Raw genomic sequence first — 21,190 nt, forward strand, 5'->3', positions numbered from 1 at the left:
TGGCGCGTCAAACGACACCTGCCACGCGAGACGACAGCGCGAGCCCGGCAGACGTCAGCGAGGACAGCGCGCTGTAAACAACTTATCAGAAACTTCCGAGTTTTCTCTGGTATTCTTCAGAGCAACGCACAAATTCGGCTGACTGCGAAATATGAGAGAATCGGGTGACTTCTAGGAAGACAAGAAAGGTCGACAACGATGAAACTTCGACGGAGTATACATGGGACGGAGGGAGGAGTACTGTTGCAAGGTGGGTGAGCGACACCATGTTCGATATGCTTGTAGGTAAACACAAACGTCCGCCCTTGGTAAGAACAAAAGATGGGCGATAGCTATTTTCCAAACAAGTCTTCGGTGTTCATTAACCCTTACTTCAGGTTTTGTCTGTTGTTAGAGGTCTTCTTCACCAGTTTCACCACCGGAAAGTCCACATGAACGGTGTACACAAGGAAATTCCGCTGACACCTGTCACGGCCAAACAAAGGCGCTCGTGTGCCCAGGTCAAGGTGTGAAAACATACCGACAAAGTTTATATAAGCAATCGATTATCCTGAATAGGAGAAAGTTGCCGACTTTAGTGGGCTCAATGTCAAGAGCCAAATACTCGCTGTCTTCTAATACATGATATCTTTGTTATGGAAGGAAAGCTAAGATAAATCCTACATGAAATTGTCTGCGAGTCTCCAAGGTAAATTATTGATTAAGTTTCCTCCCTAGAGACCAATAAAAAAAGCCGATTTGTCAGTTGTCGCCTATAGAAGATGCTCACTTTTGTCGGACATACAATTGTCTTATGTTGGATGCTTACTGACCTTGTTGTGCCTGTCAAGTGTTGTTACAACATGGCGCCCATTTTTGACATATCTTCCAAACAAATCTTCACGAGATAAACAGTGACAGAATTATCAACCAGTCATAAAAAGGTAGGTTGAATTATTGATAGGGTGTTGGCAGCAACGTTTTATGTGACATATAGTTTCCTAGTCTTTCTTGCGTGATTGCCGATACAAGACAGATAACCCTTTTAGTTTTACTTGAAGTTAAGATTAAAGGGTTCCCGTTCACGAATTACTATGATCTAGGCTATACATAAAGCGCAAGTCGTAGCTAAGTCAAGCAGTGCACTACTGCAGCCAAAGCAGTGACGCTGTCAAGCATTACGCTTCGAATTTGACCTGATTTACCTTTACCTGCGAGTGTAAAGTACACCCAATCATCCACAGATAAAAGCATCAACCCATAGGTATGTTGGAATACTAGCGCAATGTACATGCATGTAGTCAAGACACTAAAAACAGAAATATTTTGCCTGTCACTCGTAAGATATGTATGGAGGTATAATTGTATACAAGAACGTGACAGACATACGCGGGATGCGTTTGAGTCAAGGTTTGTGACGAAACATACTACCTTGGGTGCCAATAGTGCCGCGGGCCTTAGTCACTACGGCAACCGACTTAAGAAACACACCGCCTGAAACGGCGCATGTACAAAATACCATACTTGTTTTTGAGCAATTTAACATTTCAGAGACGACTGACCTTTTTGTTCAAGCCTCCATGACAAACAACACGCTTGGTCCGTTTTCTTCATATGAAGGTTTCTGTCTTGTTGTTGGTAACGAATGTCTCCTGTAAACACTGCTCGGGAAATGTCGGTATGAACTTTAAAGATAAACACGACTTCCCAGTGAGAATGTTGTGAACTCCTAACCCCACCGCATAGCTTTTATTTCTCACGTGGATCCCCAGAGCCGTTTTGCATAGACCATTCAAATGAAAGAAATTTACCCCTTCTCTGTAACCTGTTCTTCTCACAAATTGGAGACCATAATTACTCTCTAATCAATCATGCGTATTACTATTATATCGTGGGAACGAAGGACGTCGTTTTCTCCTTGTATCTGCACTACATTTGTTTCGTCTGTCTTTAGTTTATTAGTTCAGTGGTTTGTTCGCAAGTGTAGTCCAGCTAGGAACTTCTACAAGTACAACACTCTGCCATTCAGAACTCGTCTTCCCTCTATGTGTACATCTAAATTAAAGCTTTAAAGGTACATATTTGTATTTTAGACAGCCTCACAAAATACCTAGCACTCTATTGCCTTTCAATAACTAAATCATTTCTCAGGGGAAGAAGTAAAACTGATTGTCATCAAACGATTTCATGCTGTCATGTGTTGATTTTACGCAATATGAAATTGACTGGGATACAGTGACTGGATGGAGCAGGCATACATCGTAGCAAGTGATTCACAGAGAGCACATTGGGTACTCTTATTGTTCCACTTTGCTTACGGCAGCCGGGTGTACGTGTTGTCCTTGTAACGTTATGCTTCCTTCATGAAAGACACAGTTTTTCTATAATGAATAGTAAGGCCTTTCACGCCTTTATTCTAGCTTTGTTTACCATAAAACCGACGACATGTCCTATATTGATGAGCAGGCAGCGAAGAGACTCCATGGTTTCATTTTTCACCATCTCTTTGATATGCGCAAAGTTGATATGCTGGCTGATGTGTAGTTAATGGTTATGCGTTATGGATTTAGGAAATGTACAGAGTCAGCGAAATAGTGAACACCTCTCAGAGAGCATTAAGAGTTTCTAACAGTTTGGAAAATAAAAGATATTTTAGTGTCTGTAGTACAGACACTAAAATATCTTTTATTTTCCAAACTGTTAGAAACTCTTGATGCTCTCTGAGAGGTGTTCACTATTTCGCTGTTTCAATATTGATCAACTGACGACCGTAATTACAATATTTGTCTGGAAGCGTCGGAAACGTATAACTTTTTTTAGCTTGACACGGCGACTGTGCCGCCTGTCTTTCACGACTCTACCCTTGAAGTTGTGAAACATTACTTTTCCTATATCGATGATTTCTTTTTTTCACTTGAACATTGCAAGGATTTATAGTTATCAAAGTCACCAGAACAATTGTTAAAGCAAGTTATGATTTGCATCAGGGGAGAAAGAGATAAGGCAGTCTTACCAGCATGCATGCCATTCTCGCTTAAGAATCCATAACGAAGTCTTTTGGAAAGAAATACAATACGACAGAAACAAAAATAAAGAAAAACAAGAGTCCGTAGGACACAATTCTCCGTGAAGTATTTATAGTATGTACAAGTATTGACCCACACAAATTGCATCTCTGCACACTGTCCACGTAGTGTTTTAGAGCAAGTAAAGAAAACGTGTTTGTTTATCTTTTTCGTTCAATACAGGAGTGGTCAACCTGCTGAAAAGTATGTTTTTACAGCATGGCACAGATGGGATCTAGAAATCCCGGGAAAAGTCACAAAGTTAAATCTAGATGGCCCCTTTTCAATTATTAACGAACCATTCTTATTCAGCCTTACAACTAAGATGTATCAGAAATCACAAATATGCAGTAAATCCTCTTTCCACAATTTATTGCAGGCCGGCCTGATCTATAGCTTTCAAGCTATTTGCAATAAAAAAGGCTAATTTATATTATCGTAACATTTCACGAAGGTCAAAGGTCACCGGATCTAACCACCCGGAAGTGACACTGGCGCGCGCACTTTTCTGAGAGATATTTCTCAACAATCTTTCATCCCCTGCGTAAACTTTTTACATTGTCACAGCCGCCGTATTATAAACTACAAGTGTGGTAAGTTTGAAGGTCCAGAGATTTCCCATTTTCACACTGTGCGTAAAAGTGCATCGTCCGTCCCGTGCGCACATACTGTATGCGAGTTGCGAGTGGACACGGCATACTTAATACACAGACTGAAGCTCACTCGGCACATGTTCGCAGCGAAAACTCACAATTCCCGTTGCCGCATTGGTATGTAACTTGGTATATCGCTAGCTAGGTTGCTTGTGGTGATGCACGTTGTCTATTTTTCAATGTAACAGTGACTATACGATCACAGCAAGTAAGGAAGATTTATACCCCGTATCTGCCTGAAATATTCCAGTCATGCATAACGGATTATAACATGGTCCCTATGGCAGGGCAGTGGGACATAGCATTAATTATAGGGGTGCAATTACGATATTGGATTGACGTTTAAAGTAGTTATGGTGTAACAAAGCTATTGTGCATCACCACGCCGAACCAGGCAAACGATATGCCAAGTTACACACCAATGCGACAACGGGATCGTGAGTTATAGCTGCGAACGCGCAATCAAATGCATTCCCAATACTCCCAGAAGGAGGTCATCCTCCTTCCCGGAGTAATAACCTCCCCCTATCAACATTTCTCGAATTTGACGTTTGAACACACGGCTATAGTTGATTCACATTCGGCTGTGCTATAGGATAGTTTCCCTGTCGTTAGATTGCGCTGCAGGTCGTTTGCGGACGATTCTTTTGTGTCCATCCCTGAAGTGATAGATGAGAAGGTCGCAGCCCCTGTTGTCTATGGCGTTGTTCAAACCAGCCTGTTTATGTTGTAACGTCCTACCCGGGCCTGAAGCAATTGTACGACCTATATTTAGCCCACCACGCCTTTTACTCTTCTTTTTTTGTGGACACCTATAGTATAGTATAGATCTTCGTCTCTTTGCTTAAGTTAAGACTTTGACAAACGTTCTTGTGGGCATCCGCGATGTGAGTGTGCGTGTTTGCTAGTTTCTGGAAAGTTCTGGAAATAAACCTTGGAGATGGTATTGGGTCAACCCAGTTTTAGGCGGAGCGGTTTATCTTGTAAACGAACCGGAGTTCTCGGATTGCCGTGTCTTACATCTGTGTCGGTGATGCGGAGAGTGAGAGAATGGGTAGGTGGGTGGCTTACATAAGGTCCCCATCTCCCCCACGGAGAGATATTCCCACAGTTGGACGGTCTAGTAGTGCGTCAGAAGAGCACGGAATAACCTCGGGGCTCAGTCAACAACACAGGGGATCGGAAAGAGAAGCCGAATGCCGAGCGAAAACGACTTAGACTGTGAGCTTTCAGACTCAGGTTCGTACATATCGTGATATATGATGATGCACCCAGGCGTGTCGGTTCGCAAGAAACTGCTTCCGCACTAGGTAACGTCTGCGACAAAGTTTTGAGAAGTCACGTACGTCACGAGTAACTTTTCCATGATATTAACACACTTCTTGAATGCGTATACTGTCAATTTGGCGTCTCACCTATAATATCGTATAAGAGTAGGCGTATTATAAATGTCATGTGGAGATACCCTTGGCGTGGTCTGTGTGTGACTGGCATCGCTTTCCTGTATTCAGAGAATTCGTCATACATGCACAGCTGCAAACTGAACTATCGCACGTTTCTTCTCCTACTGTCCGAGTGTATATGTAGTGCTGCTCTCAGTGTAGACAAAAATATATGTTGGAGGAAAAATCACGAACGGTTTTCAATTTGCACTTAAGTTTGTGCACCTATTGCAGGTACTGTCTTTCGGACATGGATATGGATATGGATGTGCATGGATGCCATCTTTACAGTATCTTTACTGCACCTTCCTTGGAGAGCTTCTTGGTATCGTCATGAGTACGAGTCTACAACTTGTCTTTGTGTCCGAACACCGGTTGACTCCAACATGCTAGAGCCACTGTAGGCCAGTATATCTGATGTAACTGCGGTCGCCGACCCGTACAAAGGGGCGGGTCTGGAAGGATCACAGTCTGTCGTTATATTGCTTTATAATTCCTACATGTCTTTTCCTCAGTTTCATCCCTCTCAACGACTAGATTCACTTTAGTGAGTGTTTATTTCACACTATATGTGTAATTCGTATACTTCCATTTTCATAGCATCTACCCTCTGGCCCTGATGAATTGACTCTCCTTGGCTTGCCCCTGGCTCGTCAGTGATGTACATTAACGTTATATAAGCGACTTGTTTAAAGCCCTGGTATATCAGAGGTCCCGTACATAAGAGCCGAAAATGTCAGGTCCTTTTCATTTCCGTCCTTACTTCCTGTAAAATCGGTACCCATTACCGGGCCATGTTTCCGAGTAATAGTCAAGCGGGTCTAGTGTAAACTAAGGTCACATCAGAAAATAGCTTTCTTACGGTTTACATAAATCGCTAACTAGTTAGAAATACGTGATATGACCTAAAAACCTTTATACGTCGTTTACAATTTCACTAAAATCGCAAATATTACGGCGTACGTCATGTTCTGCTGAATTCTGACGTCAAGCGAGCTAGCAATGACATTTGGCGCACTTACGTTGCCATGGTAGTAGACGACAGGGGATCAAATAAATTGCTGCCCAGGCCCCGCTCTGATCACATCAGCTGTGCGTGTGTGGATGTGGGTGTGTAGTTTGTGCCTTACCGACTCTCCACAGCGGTAGATGTACAAGGTAAATTGTTAAGCATTTTGGTTGCAACTCCCTAATGATTTACATGTATCTCTGAGATGTATCATATTTCCAAACAGGTCGTTTCGAAGGCACACGTTACACAGTAACAGTATTGACCAGCTTAGGTTGTTTCAGTACAGATATTGAATATTGTATGTACTGTTTAGTATCATTGTTTAGTGTTTGTGCGCGAGCCATTCAGATCATTTTTTATTCTATCTAATTATTTTATCTTATTTTACTAAAAGTATGATGTATCGACTGCTAGCATTTGAGTAGTATTTCGCATGTACAATGTACGAATTGTGGCGATACTATTATGGTTTACCCTGGATACCAGTACGTAATCTAGCTAAAATATACATGAAACGACGTGATATTCCCATGGCGATGGATATACAACTCACCAACCTTCTCTGACCACTCAGAGTACATGGTTCTTGAGATAGATATCCCATCATTCTTGTTATCTATACGTTATTGACACATACACTGGACAGAACAATTACATATTCAATATTGACTCAGCGAATGACGCCCGCATCCAATCGATATGAACCAAGGAAGATAAGCTTGTACGTTGGTGAATTTAAGATGTCAAGAATCAAACATTAAGACATTTCCAAAAGGGCGTTGGTGTGTCAATATTATTCCCTTTAAGTTCTCTTAACCCCTTTCAGGTCAGATTTACCCAAACTCCGTCTGCACGAAGCTCATTAATCAGCACTTAGCAGTAAAACACGCCTGACCTTTGTTCGGAGCAGGTATTTGATCTTAGTTGTTGAACTTTGTGCCGCGAGATGAGCCCAGTCACGGTGGGTACTTTGTTTACACGGAAACCACATATGCATAAATTAACGTGGTGAGACTGCCCCTGTTCAGTAACGGGGCTGACTGGTGGCGAGGGCTCTGGTAATTCTGTTTCTCCTGTCGGTGGTTCAAAGTTATACCAGGTATGTAAGCTGCCATCCTGCTAGTTGGAAGTAGTCCTACTGAATTCTGAGGAAAATCAAGCCAAATCGTTTTGAACAATGTCAAACACTTGAGCGGTAAACAACAACATGGCCAAGGGCTACACATCATAAGCTGGTGTGTTGGCGTTGGATATATATTTCGGAGTCACGAAAAGGCACGATTCATGTGCAAAACGACCATCATAACCTTATACGTTTACGATTATTGTAAACCTCATGATCAACTGAACATATTCATGCTAATTCCGTTTTGAATACCTGGGACTGAGACTGTATATTTGTTCCAGCACTTTTGATGCGAGTTTAGTGAACATGCTATTTTATGACATTATTTCTGTTGGTCTGCAAGCCTTTGACTTTGTTTATCTGATCATCATTGTTGGTCAAAGATCTACTGTAGTAGTGTCCAAATTCCAAAAATGTAACAACTAGTCAGCCCAATATACTTACAGTCATATTCTTATGAGTATTGTCAAATAGAGACCGTGCCTGTTCAGTGTAGTATATTTCCGTCAGTTTTAGAAGTATCCTTTACATTCAATTCTGTATCAGGACTTTGGCTGGCTGACCCCGCTTCTTTTGCAGACTTTGTTACAAGTTGTTCCTTCCCAATTTTTGCATCCGGGAGTTATGTAACATCAGAGAACACAAGGGGAAGTCCCGCATTTCTTGGGGGGAAATTTCCTCATAGGTCTGCTGTTGTAATACCGAACCCGTAGGCGTTATTTTCAGCTGCCATATCAGGGGGATTTTATGGGGGGAGCGGAACAACGTTGCTACTAGTATTTGTTTCCAGGTAATTAGAACTTTTTACGGAGGAAAGGGAAACTATGTTGCTATTCCTTTTCTGGTTAAGAGTTTTTCGATCGTTGCTTTATTTTCTGATACTTTTCTTTAGCATTTTCATCTCATTATCCACATTTTATCATGGTTGCCATTCATCACTGTTATTGCTCGTCTTTTAGTCTCGTAGTTTACCAGTGTGCCAAAGAATTTGTAAATACTGTACGTCCAAGGCGGTGGAAGACGAGACACATTTTATTTCCAAGTGTATATATAACAGTGACGAAAGAACCGAATTATTTAAACAAGTTATCACGAAATATCCCTACTTTTGCACATTCACGGATGAACAAAAAGCTACCTTTCTCTTGAAATCACAGAACCCACAGATACTAGAAAAAGTGGGACTTTTCGTCTTCCACTGCTTCCAACAAAGAAGTCAAACACAGCTAATTTAGATATAGCCAACAATTGTATATAGTAGCAGTAACCTATTGTTACAGCAAAGTCAGACACAGTTTACTGACGCATGTATGTTTTTCCTATGTTTTTATCATGTATTTGCAATTAGCCCACGGGCATGAACTTGCAATAAACTTCTTTATATCGTGCATAATTTTCTTACTCTGTTAGACGTGGGCAGATGCAAGAAATTCACTTTTACTACTGTACCGCACGTAGAACTAGCCCTTGATGCTGTCTTCAGGTAATCTCCAAGCAGATGTGGAGGGAGGCTAAATCGTTACGTTTTCCTATTTGCCATTTCTGTGCTAAATTGCCTCCTGAATTGGACAAGAATAGACTTAGCCCGGAAAACGCCCCAAAACGCTTGGAGATTTGTCTTCAGTCTGACATTTCTGCCTAGAAAGTTCTGCTGTTTTGTCTGCTTCTGTACCTATATTCGCTTGACACCATCATCAGTTAGGGGGTAAAGATATGACTAATTCACAACGTGCAAAAATAATTTCTGTTACCGGGCGGCTCGTACAGCAATAGAATATTGATCGACGGTAACTGCCGGCAGCTCAGGCAGGAAAGTCGGAAACTTCTATATCGATTTCGTGTAGAGGTTGTGGGACAAAACCATACGGTCGTAAGATTACATTTAAGTCATCTCACGTCAGCAAAAGCAGAATGGCCTCTCGGTAAGTGTTCTGACATTTATACAGTTATGTAAACTTGAAGGTCAACGCCCGCTCGACTAGACTTTGGCCTTCAGGTGTGTTTCACGCAGTCAGCACGTTTTGGACGCGTGCAGACGGCAATTTGTGAGAAAAGAATGACCTAAATAACTGACAAAGCATCCTTAATGAAGATGGGAAGGTTACCCCTACCGACGATAGAGTTACAAAGTATAATGAAGAACGTAATCACGTCCAACACACGATACAAAGGACCAGCTGTGAGCTAGCTTGTTCCAGACAAATATGATAATATTTCAGACAAATTTAATTAGCTAGTGGTATTGTTCCGACGTCCTTGGCATTGTGTTTATGGCAAAAACCTTCGAACAATCACGATTTTCTAATGCTGACTGGGAGAATTTTGACAGCTTACTATGGTTCTCACTCTCCCGGTGAACATAGTGGGTTGTTTGCAAATGCACATCACCAAAAGACAGTTGTACCCGTAATCTGTATGATAGTATGATGTACTAGTGGATCTATCTATGATATGATAGTATTCTTAAGCAATTCTGTCATGATACGTTTGAATTGTACTTCCAGTGGCGTTTCTCTACATGTGGACTAGCTAGTTTGTTGGGTCAACTATGATTTATGCTTGGTTGTCCCTGGATCCGTTTGGTATTCTAATGTTGTTTTGTCGGCTTATGGTTTCCCGCAGAATTTTTTTTAATCTCTGGGTGACTAAGCCACACTGCGAGTTCGGTGACAGTCAACCGTATTTGTTATCTCTTCTAATTCTGTACTCGGATATCATGATGTTAACAAAATCTACGAGAATTATTGTGTGTGCTGTGTGGAACGTTATGTCATTTATTAACTCCATAGGCCTGATTACGACAGATAACATCGTTTGCATGTTAAAAGATCTCTGTGGGCAGGTGGAATTTCACAGCAGATCCATATTATCTGCTTTCGGCTTACAACAATATTACATACCTTGCCCTGGAAGTAGTTTTCGTTTACGATACGGTGAGAAGATTTTAGCCGGTGATTTAAACCGTTTAGCGATATCACGTTGCAACGAGACTATGAGTTCATATGCACGTGTCAATCTTCTGATAGGTTTGAAACATTTATCTAAAGCAAGGACATTATATAGGCAAGGACCTTGTTTAAAGTAATCAATATCGTTTGGTAAGTTTCATGACCAGTTAGATATCAAACAGCATCACACAACTATATACATATGGTGTGAAATGGCTCAAATCTAATCTCGTTTATTCTTTTTCTTTCCCCAGATCTCCGCATAGGTTCACGGGGAAAAGCTGACCTCCCGAAATCCAAAACTCCGGTCCGCCACTGTACTTACAAACCGCCAAAGTGGGGCTTCCGAGCGGAATCCCCTGCAGCTGCATCCCAATCTCGCCAGGTGGTGTCCCAGCCTGAAGAGGACAAACTGTTCATGATGGCGTACGGCACGCAGGTGAAGATGCACATCTTTCACGGCGAGGGAGGCCGCAGCACGAGCAGCTCCATCCTGAGGTCTATCAACCAGACCCCGCGGCTCGGCGAGAAGAAGGTCCGCTTCGCTGAAATCACCAACTCCCTGGACAGAGTCCAGACCAGAATCGGCCGTCCCACCACCAGAGGAAATAATTTCTTTCGCGCCGACGAAGTCTGGGGGCTGGAGGAGAACAATAACGATTTAAGTAAGGAAGGCGGACTTCTTCCTAACATTGAAAACTCGTCCGACTCGAAAGACAATTTGGACTTTGGGCTGCAGAACTCCAGAAATCTGTTCGGGATGAAGAATGGAGAGTTCGAGGAGAGCCCCCCGAGTTCACGCAACCACGGCATGTGGCACAACGCGCCGCCCCCGACCCCACAGAGCTCGCGTATGACGTATGATCTGAAGCTGGCGCGTGCGCAGAAGGAAACAAGGACGAGGGAAGGCTTTCCAGGTGTGCTGATCTCACAGACACACAGACCTCACCTGGTAACGAAGGACAGGTCCTACGTCATGGACAGGTGCGGAAAACCTTCGAGAGCCTTATATAATACGTCTCTCGGTCTCTCTTTTTCTAACATCAAATACCACATTGGCTGTATGGTACTGGCCATTTGCTTTTCCTGGACTTTTTTTCATTATGAAATGATTCACATATAATGCAATAAGAGGAAGAATAATGATAATGACGATCTCCCATACTCTCTGTTAGTCGCATTGAAGCGACACCAGCCACTAGTCAATTGAGTGTACAGAGGATAGAGGCTCCCGACCTAATGCTAATCCTGTGATGTTTTATTTCTTTACAGGTGGGCTGAGAAGCAAGGCCTGACGCCAGCAGTGCAGAAAGCACCCGTGGTGTACGGCAAGGGTCGACAGGTCCGTATAGGCGCGCCCTCTATGGAACACGAGATGGTACTGCAGGAATTAGATGGTGGCGGCACTCACGATCATATTGAAAGCGGAGTCGACGTCGGCAACTCTCGGGAGGTGACCGGTGCCCCTAGGGATAACCCAGATCAACCGGCGACCAAGAACTTGTACTCCGTGTTCGGGGATCACGATGTGGAAAAAACGGACATGATTTGCCGCTGGTTAGAACGGTGTACGTACCTGGACGGCGAGGAGAAGGAGGAGGACGAGCAGGGAGTCACGACGGACATTATCGTCCTCCCGTCCATCCTTCAGGACAGGACTTCGTAGTGCCGACCCTCAAAACTTGAGAGGAGCGGAAAGGGTTTGTAATTGATGGCAGAACTTGAATTGCCGGACCGTAAAGGGACCATTGGAGAAAAGATCCCTACGAAAATCCGCCCATCTATTTTGCTGTATGATATGGTATTATTCTTTATTGTTGTATAATTGTTGCTGTAAACTTCACCGTGTGCATCGATCCCTCCATCGTCTATCCGCCCATCCTTCTCAACAACCTGGATAACGCACGACTACGCCTCTGAGACTTCACCAAAATAATATATTCTTATTATGAACGATTACCATCTCTCCTGTTGATGCATGTGATAATGCAGATTCTTCACGTCGGCACTCTGCCATATCCTATTGTCGCCATACATACTTTGATACTCTCCCCACTTGCAAGGGAAATTTCGACGACTATCGATTAGTCAGACAATACTAGTAATGGTCAATAGTAAATGGAAAGTTGCTGAGTAGGAGCACGGTGAATTACACCATATTTCTTGGTATGTACTAGTACTGATACTGTGGATGTATTGGTAATTTGTTGTTCCTAGGAATGTCAACATATATATCGTGTGACAGTGTCCATGAAAAGATTTGAAAAGTATCACGTTTTGAGCACTGTAGGACATAGGAGGGATTAAAAGTGCTCAGACTCGGAGACAAGAAAGATACTCGGTTTTTATTTTTGTGATTTTACTTTCTTCTAGTTTGTAGTGGCTGCTGTTATTGGTATGAATGAAGACATGGCTTAAATTTTGTATTTAAGGTCTGTCAAAGCACTGAAAAGAAAATGCGCAAGTACATTATGGCCCGTTATCCGTGTAGGCAACACACCAAAAGACAACAAATGAAAAGTAGATCTGGACAGAAGTCCTCAGTCAAGAAAACAAAACCATTGTAATGATATCGACCAAACAGGGTACATTTGACAGAACGATAGTGCTTAAATCTTTGAAAGCCATCATCGAAAAGGTGCCCAAATCATTGTGCTGCGACGGATCCGGAAGGAATGCTGAAACCATCACGCTTCGGTAAAGTCGTGTGGGATACCTGACGTGTTTTATGGATAAAGAACAACGTAAACACACGTGAATTGGATTTTCTGGCTGAAAGTTGAAAGAGCCCTTTGTTCTGACGATAATTTCTTGCGGCCAGTTTCCACCGAGAAAATTGAGCTGCACAATTTAATCATGAGAGATTCAACCAGGGAAAGTTCACTGTTGATGTGCACGTGGGTGATGTGGCGATCTACTGTTTCCGAGAAAAGAGTCGCCCTTTAGCTCTACGCTGTAAAGATAGTTCAATAGGGCGCACATTTGCCATGTTCTCCTCGCTGTGTCTATGTGCTCCCTTCCCCAGTAGTAAATTGATAAACCGTAATTGTAAAGAAACATGAACCCCAAATTCACACACTCCTGCCCACTAGGACACACATGCTTTCCATCACTGACGTCAGTCGGACTGGAATGCGGCGCGTGGGCTTCAACAGCTTCCCGTTCCTGGGGACACACCATTAATCAAGGTTAGGTGAGATGGCCAACCTTGACAAAAATATCTATATAGTGACCATTGCTTTTGCTTGATAAGGGTTTGTATCATAAGCAGTCTGTTCACAGTGCAGATTGCACCCCTAGTCCTAGTCCAACCCGTTGGTTGAAGTATGCGTATTAGTGCATGAAGACAACATGCTAAAGAAAAGAAACGTTGAAATTTGTCTCTAACAAATGTTTTATTACGCAAGCTTTTTGTAACGTTATTGCCAAAACGTTGTCAGAAGTTGTGATTCATGGAGCTTCATGACCAAACATCATTAAATCTCCATTGAGGACAATAAACGTCACTATCGCGTACCATGGTTTATTGTGTGTTAACCAGCCAGGATCAACTCTCTGAGTTCTTTTATGGCAGCAACAAATAAACTCGTCGTTACGCACTATTGACTGTAACAACGAATGATTCACTTCTGTACACGAGAGGTGGTTCTGTACATAATGTTGAGAAAACAGACAAAGATTGTTGATTCTCCATGAGCCGCTCCAGTCACTTTATCAAAGTAAATCAACGATAACGTGGGTTTGTTACAAAGCTCAGCCGGATTTTGCACCGTCCAAGCTTATTATTCACCAGAGTTTACAGTGTTAATTATCGTGCCAGAATCACCCGGACAAACCCAGAGCACACACCGCCATAATTCTGCTACTATAAACTCTCCGTGGACTTTAGCCCCGCAGCGCGGACGCGGCAGAAACAAGTGTATCAATCCTTAGAGGTAACGTTAACTCAGGCACTTGCTGTTGAGGTCATTCTATGTAGACCTATGTACTTTTGCAGCAGGACAGGCGTATTGCATGAAAGACGCATTGAAGCAACTGATCATGAATATGAATTGGAAAAAAGCGGAGTCATGTGATTGCATAAACATTACAAACATTAGTGTACGTTGACACAAATGTCTTCAGTGTTCACAAAAAATAAAACTTAAAGTATAAACTTGGCACATGATGTAGCAAACTTAGCAATATATAGCAAAGTAACAAAGCTTTAAGGATGAGGAACTAAGGTAAACAAAAACTCCCCACAAAAATTACAAGCTTTCCCCACAAAAATTACAAGCTTTGTACTACTATAGTATATGGACAGCAACCAACGTTGTGCACTGAACATGCCCAATATGTACTTGCCTTCATAGGTCAACTCGCAGAGGGAGGGCGAACATATTTTCTTGAAGAACGACCAGACCGTGCCTCATACTTGATATTCTCTGAGCCTAGAAGATTCGTGATCTAGCCGTGACCAGACTTTTCTTCAGGACAAGGAGATGTCTTTGTGTGTGTTGCGTAATTGGGCAAGCGATCATACAGTCAGTCCAATCAATTAGTGCGCATAGATTGCTACATAGCTGTTGTCAGACTTGAGAGTAACCTGAGACGTTTTCTCCGAGCAGTTCGTCTGCGAAAAGCAGCATGGCGTGGATGGTGGCGCTGTGTTGATGCACAGTTTGGGAACTTATGGCTGCCGCAGTGGTTTCCTCTTCCTAAAATGGAGACATTCAGGTGAGCCATTTACTCCCTTTGTCTGACTTACATGTGATAGTGCATGGTGGACGTTTAGATGGGTGAGAGTGCAGAGCAGTTAGCGGTAGACATAGTCGTAGTGGAACGCCACAGGACAGGACAAATAATCTCTGAACAAGATAATGAACAACAGTTTACATGATACTGAATAACTCTTGTAATATCATGAACTTTTACTGTACACTGATATAGCTTATATTGTACTTAGAAAACCTCTGACGGTACTATGTTCAAGTTTTGTAAACCAGGCTGGTTTTGGCACCAATTAGCCTCCTGGCCATAGAGTAGAGTGTGTAACATGCCACTGTAGATTCAAACTCATGCTTCTCCGCAAATGCCTACGACCTGCATGGGAGTTCTTAAATTATTTGTCTAGTAAAAAAGTGATCCTGTTTTGCACAATACAGTGTCTGTGATGTAACGTCCATGTTGATCTCTATGCAGCAACTTCCAACAGGGGAGGCCATATTTTGACATCTGACGCCCCCACAAACGAATCACTGCCAAAAGCCCATTTGCTCCATGTGTTGGGTGTTTGCGGAGTAAATCAAATTGAGCAGCCCGGTTTGGTTCTTCGTGTTGTCTTAATTGGATAAACGTCGCAGGTGATGTTTTTAGGGTTCGTGTAAAAGGGACCACCATTGTTCAGAACGTACAATGCGAGTGAAAGTAAGTGTGGAGGCTGGAGGGTTCCTTTCACTGCACTTGAAAACCTAACATGTTCACATATGACGCAGTTCTGGCCCAAATGTTTATCACATGAATGATCCCAGAACTAAAGGTCAGCGTTTCCGATAGGATTTAGCACAGGGGACCATCCGTTAGTTTCCCAGCGTAAGAACGACAGGCTCGTTCCTGGTTTTGTCCTGGTGTCTGGGGTTTGCCAGCTGAGACCCCATTTATTACAAACTAGAGTTCCACGACCTCATACCTTCGCCGAATGATTTTAACCTTTATGACTGACGTATTTCTGTGTTTCTCATCAATTATAAATCATACCAGTTGATTGTCTTAAAATTTGTCCAAAGTATGAGCTTAACAAATTATAAGCTTAACAAAGAATGTTATGCTAATATTTATCATCAATTATGCAAAGGACGCCCTTATTAGCATAATTTGATTCAACGATGTTCACATTCACATAACTCCCTGATGCCACAAAAAAAGTATTAGATGTATGAAATTGCCGTCATTTGCCAGTGTGGAATAATGGAAGTTACTTATTAAGTATGCAAATTAGGCCAACATTTGCATATTTTCTATCTATTAACAGTCCTCTCTTCCTCAGTTACAATTTGAATAGTCATATCATGGAGCAAAGCGGATTTTTAAAGTTGCCTCATTAATTATGCAAATTAGAATCTAATTTGCATGATTATTGTCAAATCATACTAAACATCACACAAGCTATCCACATACCAAAAATCATGACCATCCATCAAGACCATCTTTTTATAGTATTTTCTCATTAATTATGCAAATAACGTCATCATTTGCATAGTTCATATCAATCAATATTTCTGTCTTCCTCAGTTACATATGTCACATGTTTCAGAGTCCTATCATGGAATTTGGCGGCTGTATAAACTTTCCTCATTAATTATGCAAATTAGATACTGATTTGCATAAGAAGTATCTAATCATGTACATCATCACTCAAGCTATCTACCTACCAAAAATCATTACCATCCATCAAGCCCTTCTTGAGTTATTCCCTTTCAAAGTCAGACGCAAAACCTGCTCCTGCAGTTCCAAAAAAGCCGCTAGGGCGCCCAAACCCACACCACTTACTCTCTGTCCAAAAATCTATCTACCACTCAAAAATAAGTTCCATAGCATGTCCAGAACACGAGATATCAAAACAGGAAGTTCCGCTGCAGTACCGTAAGAAGCCGCTAGGGGGCCCAAAATCTAATCGTTTTTAGGTCTCATCAAAACCTACCAACATACCAAATACCAGGACAATCCATCAAGGCATTCTCGAGTTATGCTGTGCCACTACACACAAACACACACACACACCCACCCACAAACGCTACCCTCTGCATAACCTTCTCGGCGAAGGTAATTACAGACTGGGAAATGTAATGTTATATTCAGTGTTATAAACTTGCAAACGTGTTATCTGCCCCACCTTTACTGTATTATAAAGTATTATAAAGCTGATAATGCTGTGCTTAGTTTATCATTATGAATCTGTACGTCGTATTTGTTGGGCACAAATGAATCAGTAATTCAGGGAACGTTTTTTGTTTTGCTCTCCACTGAACGTCGGCGCATTTTATTGTGTTACGTTTCCCCGATAGTTGTTGATACAGTACTTGTGTCATCCGCGTATGGGAAGGTGTCCTTCGACTATTTTAGACATATACGGAAAATTTGCATACTGGTATAGCCATATTTCTGTTGTACCAGTGGCCATTTGGACTGTCTCCTGTAGATTTATGCACCATGTTGCAACATGGATTTATTTTGATAAGGGTTGGTCCAGAAATCGTTATTTGGGAGGTAATTTTGTACATCATTGATGAGTTCACATCTTCAGGTTATCCCTTAATGTCTTTGACCCTGGACATCGTTTGCCGTATAACTTTGTCTTCAAAGGGACTGAAACTTTTACTTCCGTTTTTTCGCCAAGGTCACGGTCTTTTCCTTCACTTAAGCGCGGTTTCAATATCATTTTCTAAGACAGCTGTTTTTGAGACGTGTAACCTTAGACAAGGGAGTTTACCGGCTGGAAACTTTGAAGGGTCGGGTGCTCATGAACATGTTGAGGAAGGAAATATAGAAGGGAATGAAATCTGTAAAACATACATTCCATGAATACCTCTGTTGTGGACACAGCTAATCGATTTATGACAAGGATGAAGATATCGTAAAACTCGTTAATGACTAAAGACGTATTGATGGCTAAAGGACACTTGACAACTCACTTCTTTTGAAGTCCAACTTCAGGCCAGGTGCTGGAATTGCGGGATTCACCCCTGTCACGATCGTAGCCTTGGCCTTAAGAAGGCAACCTACCTTAATCTTGTCCTGGAAACCTGTAAGGACAAGCTTAATGTCCTTAATGTCGCAAGAATGGATATGTATATGTGCGCCCCCTCCCTAAGTACACACCTCGGCAGTTGTTGCTAAGCGAGTCGTTTCTAAGACCGTGCAGGACGTCCTTATAGACACTCAGTGTTCAGCAGCTAACGACCCAGTTTTGTTAGCGCCATTCGAAGGTTTCCAAGCGTGTAAGGACCCCTTGTGGAAGGACTGTTGTTCGGCTTTGTTCGGAACCTTTCGTGTCGCGGGGATAACCTGCATGTAAGTTACGTTGGCTTGTACATGGACATGGAGTATTCTCATTCAGATGCAAGAATCTAGTCGATCCTTTTAGTGTTAGTTTGTTTTTTGCCTTAGTATAATGTGTTATATCTACAACAGTATTAGTAGATATTGTGTGGACATCTTGCTCAATGAGGTACAAGGTGACCCTGACCTGTGTTCTATCGGCATTCCCTCCTAGGACGTCTACCGGTTTGTCCCTAATTATTTTCGTCATGCATCATACCAGAAAGGATTGCAGCTTGGACCATGTTAGCTCGAAAACTCAGTGTTAGATATGAAAACATTTCCACGCGCCATGCGCTCAACAATTTCGGACCTGTTCCATCCCTTCACCGCCGACATCACGACACGAGCTTGGGTCTGTACAGACGTCTAATGTTACATTCACTATATTTGTGCTTTTGTATTTCAGGCACGTTCAAGCGACCTTGAAATCATTTCTTTGCAGATGGATTAAGCGCGAGGTTGTGAGCGATTGTTGGTGTTGTACAGGGGGAGGGACAGTACGGTGCCGGGCATGATTCCATTGTTTACACCTGAGATAAACAGCGCATACTTGGTGCGATCATGAAATGGACGGAGTTTATCTGTGGTTTTTGTGAGACAGTAGTGTGTTGTCACTCAAGAGTTGTGGTTTCTAAACTACGGGAAGGACAACTGTGACTTTGACGATGTCTAACCTTTCCCGGAATATTGATTGGCGTCAACCACAACCCTCACATTCAATGCTAAGACGTGTATGAAACGTACAACGAAATGATGTACTTTGGCCTCATTAAATGCCTTGTATGTATCGATAAACCGGGAGTAAATACCAACATCATACATCACCTGTACATGTAATTTACATTTCATACAAGACAGGACACCACTCTTAAGATGAATAGATCGTATTCTTTCTAACGGTTTTGTTTTTGTTTTTACAGGACTATTTAACGGGAAGAACTACCCAGGTGACGCTTTATTGAACATCAGATTCTTCACTGAAGCGGCACCACAGTGATTACGATCCATATTCTGGGGATGATTCTGTCGTAATTCGTGAATAGCAGACACAAACAAGACCGTCTGAGCTGTTTTGATGTTTTTAGAAGTGTTCTTTGGCCTGTCAAGTTCAGCTGTTTATGTTCACTTTTACTTCAAGGCTGTGTGTCGTCACAAATATCTTACCTATCCGAATGCCGACTGTTTTGACAACGTTGTGAGAGAGGGATCCCGATGTTTTGGTGAACCTAACACAGCCAGCATGGCTGTGGAGTCTCAGACCGCGCCAGGCCCCAGTTTGTTTGGTCGTCTGTTTGGGAAGGGGATAAGCGCTACCCAAGCGGAAAGTTTGTCTGGGAGAGAGCCCGGACACGAGCACCCCGCCCAAAAGGGGCCCAAACTTTCCTTCCTCAGAAGATGTAGATCAGAAACGGAACAGTCACTCTCACCAAAAATAGATTCGATAAATAGTCGGAAAGATTCATTGAAAAGTAAGAAAAGTCTGTCGTGGCCTGCTTTAAATGTAAGAGAGGACGCCAAGACGCCTTCAGCCATCTCTCAGACTCACAGAAGACATGGAGAGAAGGAGGGAAGGATTTCTCATCGGGTTACGGGCAAAGTCAACCAAGGACCTCATGGATCGAGGACATTTTATGCACCACCAAACGAGACCAGTAGGAACTGCACTAGTAAGTCTCAACTGTACACACCTTCCCGTTTGTGTGAGGTACCCGTGCAATACTACCGAGACCTTCAGCGTGGTATGCCGCCCGGACTCTACATGAGGCCCCCGAAGCCGCCCTCTTGGCACGGTTCTAGCTTGGAAAACGACAGCGAGAGTACGAGAGCTACCAGTCCTACGGAAAGCACATCCGGACAAACGCATAAACACAACGACATAGACCTACATGGCACTAAAGGGAAACTGACACACGGCCAGGGGAGCAGAAGTAGATTAGAACAAAGTGCCGGAAAGCCAAGGCTAGAGTTGGGGGCTAGACCGAAAACGTCCGCGGACCCTGTCAGAAAATTCCCCCCGCAACACAGACTGGTACACCGCGCTCGGATCCGGCGCACGCGCAGTGAGTTCCTGAACGAGACTGAGCTTCCCGATGGAGAATTCACCGTCAGTTTGTCCGAGCTGGAACCCTCTGACTTCCGACCACAGATCACTGCGCATGCTCAACAGGACGTGCGGGTGTACTGGGACGAGAATAAGCGGCGCTGTCGGCAGTGGCTGGCGGAGGTCAGTGCGCAGGCGTCAGTGTTAGAGGACGTACAGGAGGTGGATGTAGAGGAGGACGGAGATGAGAACTGGTCACTTCCTCCGATATCCTCCTCGTCGTCTACATCGTCTTGATCCACGTGGTTACAACATACAATTCTTTGTAACTATGGATGCACACGATCACACTAATGCATTACATCTCACATGGAGAATATATGACAGACTTTTGATTCCTGTACGCTGAAGTACTTTATAAATTGTACATGTTTCGAAAGACTTGTTGCTTGCACGAAGATACATATGTAACACTGTTGTACACACACATTGTAAAACGTTCAAATTACAAAGTGATTGCATGGTAATATGTTACAGTCTCCTTATTTGTTGTCAAGCACAAAAAGGACACACACTCTGGAACACTCTGGACTACAAGAATATGTGAATGGAATAATCATAAAAAAAAGGTTGTTTCAAATATTTTTTATGTTGTTTTAATAGCAATCTTTGTACACGTTTGTTGCGGGTACCCTAAAAAATTGAAGAAACAATTATAGAGATCTCACCACTTGTACTCCTCCGTGCAACGAAAATAAATGAGACGAGTAAGAAAGTAATCATAGGGCCAGGGACAACCAAACACTTAAAGGGGCCACACTGGCTAATTGGTCCTTATGCAG

The 21,190-nt window shown here is 42.7% G+C and overlaps 2 protein-coding genes across 6 annotated transcripts; both read left to right on the forward strand.

The window, feature by feature from the left end:
• LOC136430873 (uncharacterized) lies at nt 1-12,562 on the forward strand. Of its 4 annotated transcripts, none has more exons than XM_066421928.1 (3): nt 1-250; nt 10,480-11,209; nt 11,498-12,562. In XM_066421928.1, the coding sequence occupies exons 1-3, from the start codon at nt 199-201 to the stop codon at nt 11,889-11,891; spliced, it is 1,176 nt and encodes a 391-aa protein (XP_066278025.1). In that variant the 5' UTR covers nt 1-198; the 3' UTR covers nt 11,892-12,562. The 4 variants fall into 4 exon arrangements, with proteins under 4 accessions (XP_066278025.1, XP_066278028.1, XP_066278026.1 ...); XM_066421931.1 differs by lacking the exon at nt 1-250 and adding an exon at nt 798-923; XM_066421929.1 differs by lacking the exon at nt 1-250 and adding an exon at nt 4,810-4,936.
• Nucleotides 12,563-14,552: 1,990 nt separating this feature from the next.
• LOC136430872 (uncharacterized) lies at nt 14,553-20,875 on the forward strand. Of its 2 annotated transcripts, XM_066421927.1 has the most exons (3): nt 14,553-14,944; nt 18,714-18,860; nt 19,228-20,875. In XM_066421927.1, the coding sequence occupies exon 3, from the start codon at nt 19,383-19,385 to the stop codon at nt 20,643-20,645; it is 1,263 nt and encodes a 420-aa protein (XP_066278024.1). In that variant the 5' UTR covers nt 14,553-14,944; nt 18,714-18,860; nt 19,228-19,382; the 3' UTR covers nt 20,646-20,875. The 2 variants fall into 2 exon arrangements, with proteins under 2 accessions (XP_066278024.1, XP_066278023.1); XM_066421926.1 differs by lacking the exon at nt 18,714-18,860.
• The last annotated feature ends 315 nt before the right edge of the window (nt 20,876-21,190 follow it).

The sequence above is a fragment of the Branchiostoma lanceolatum genome, chromosome 3 (genome assembly GCF_035083965.1).
Source record: "Branchiostoma lanceolatum isolate klBraLanc5 chromosome 3, klBraLanc5.hap2, whole genome shotgun sequence".
In the NCBI taxonomy this organism is placed as follows: domain Eukaryota; kingdom Metazoa; phylum Chordata; class Leptocardii; order Amphioxiformes; family Branchiostomatidae; genus Branchiostoma; species Branchiostoma lanceolatum.

What these genes read in the sequence shown, in the direction of transcription:
- LOC136430873 (XM_066421928.1), top strand. Translation starts at nt 199, where the DNA reads ATGAAACTTCGACGGAGTATACATGGGACGGAGGGAGGAGTACTGTTG. An exon ending in GGGAGGAGTACTGTTGCAAG is followed by an intron (nt 251 to 10,479) that starts GTGGGTGAGCGA and finishes TTCTTTCCCCAG; the next exon opens with ATCTCCGCATAGGTTCACGG. An exon ending in AGGTCCTACGTCATGGACAG is followed by an intron (nt 11,210 to 11,497) that starts GTGCGGAAAACC and finishes ATTTCTTTACAG; the next exon opens with GTGGGCTGAGAAGCAAGGCC.
- LOC136430872 (XM_066421927.1), top strand. Translation starts at nt 19,383, where the DNA reads ATGTTTTTAGAAGTGTTCTTTGGCCTGTCAAGTTCAGCTGTTTATGTT.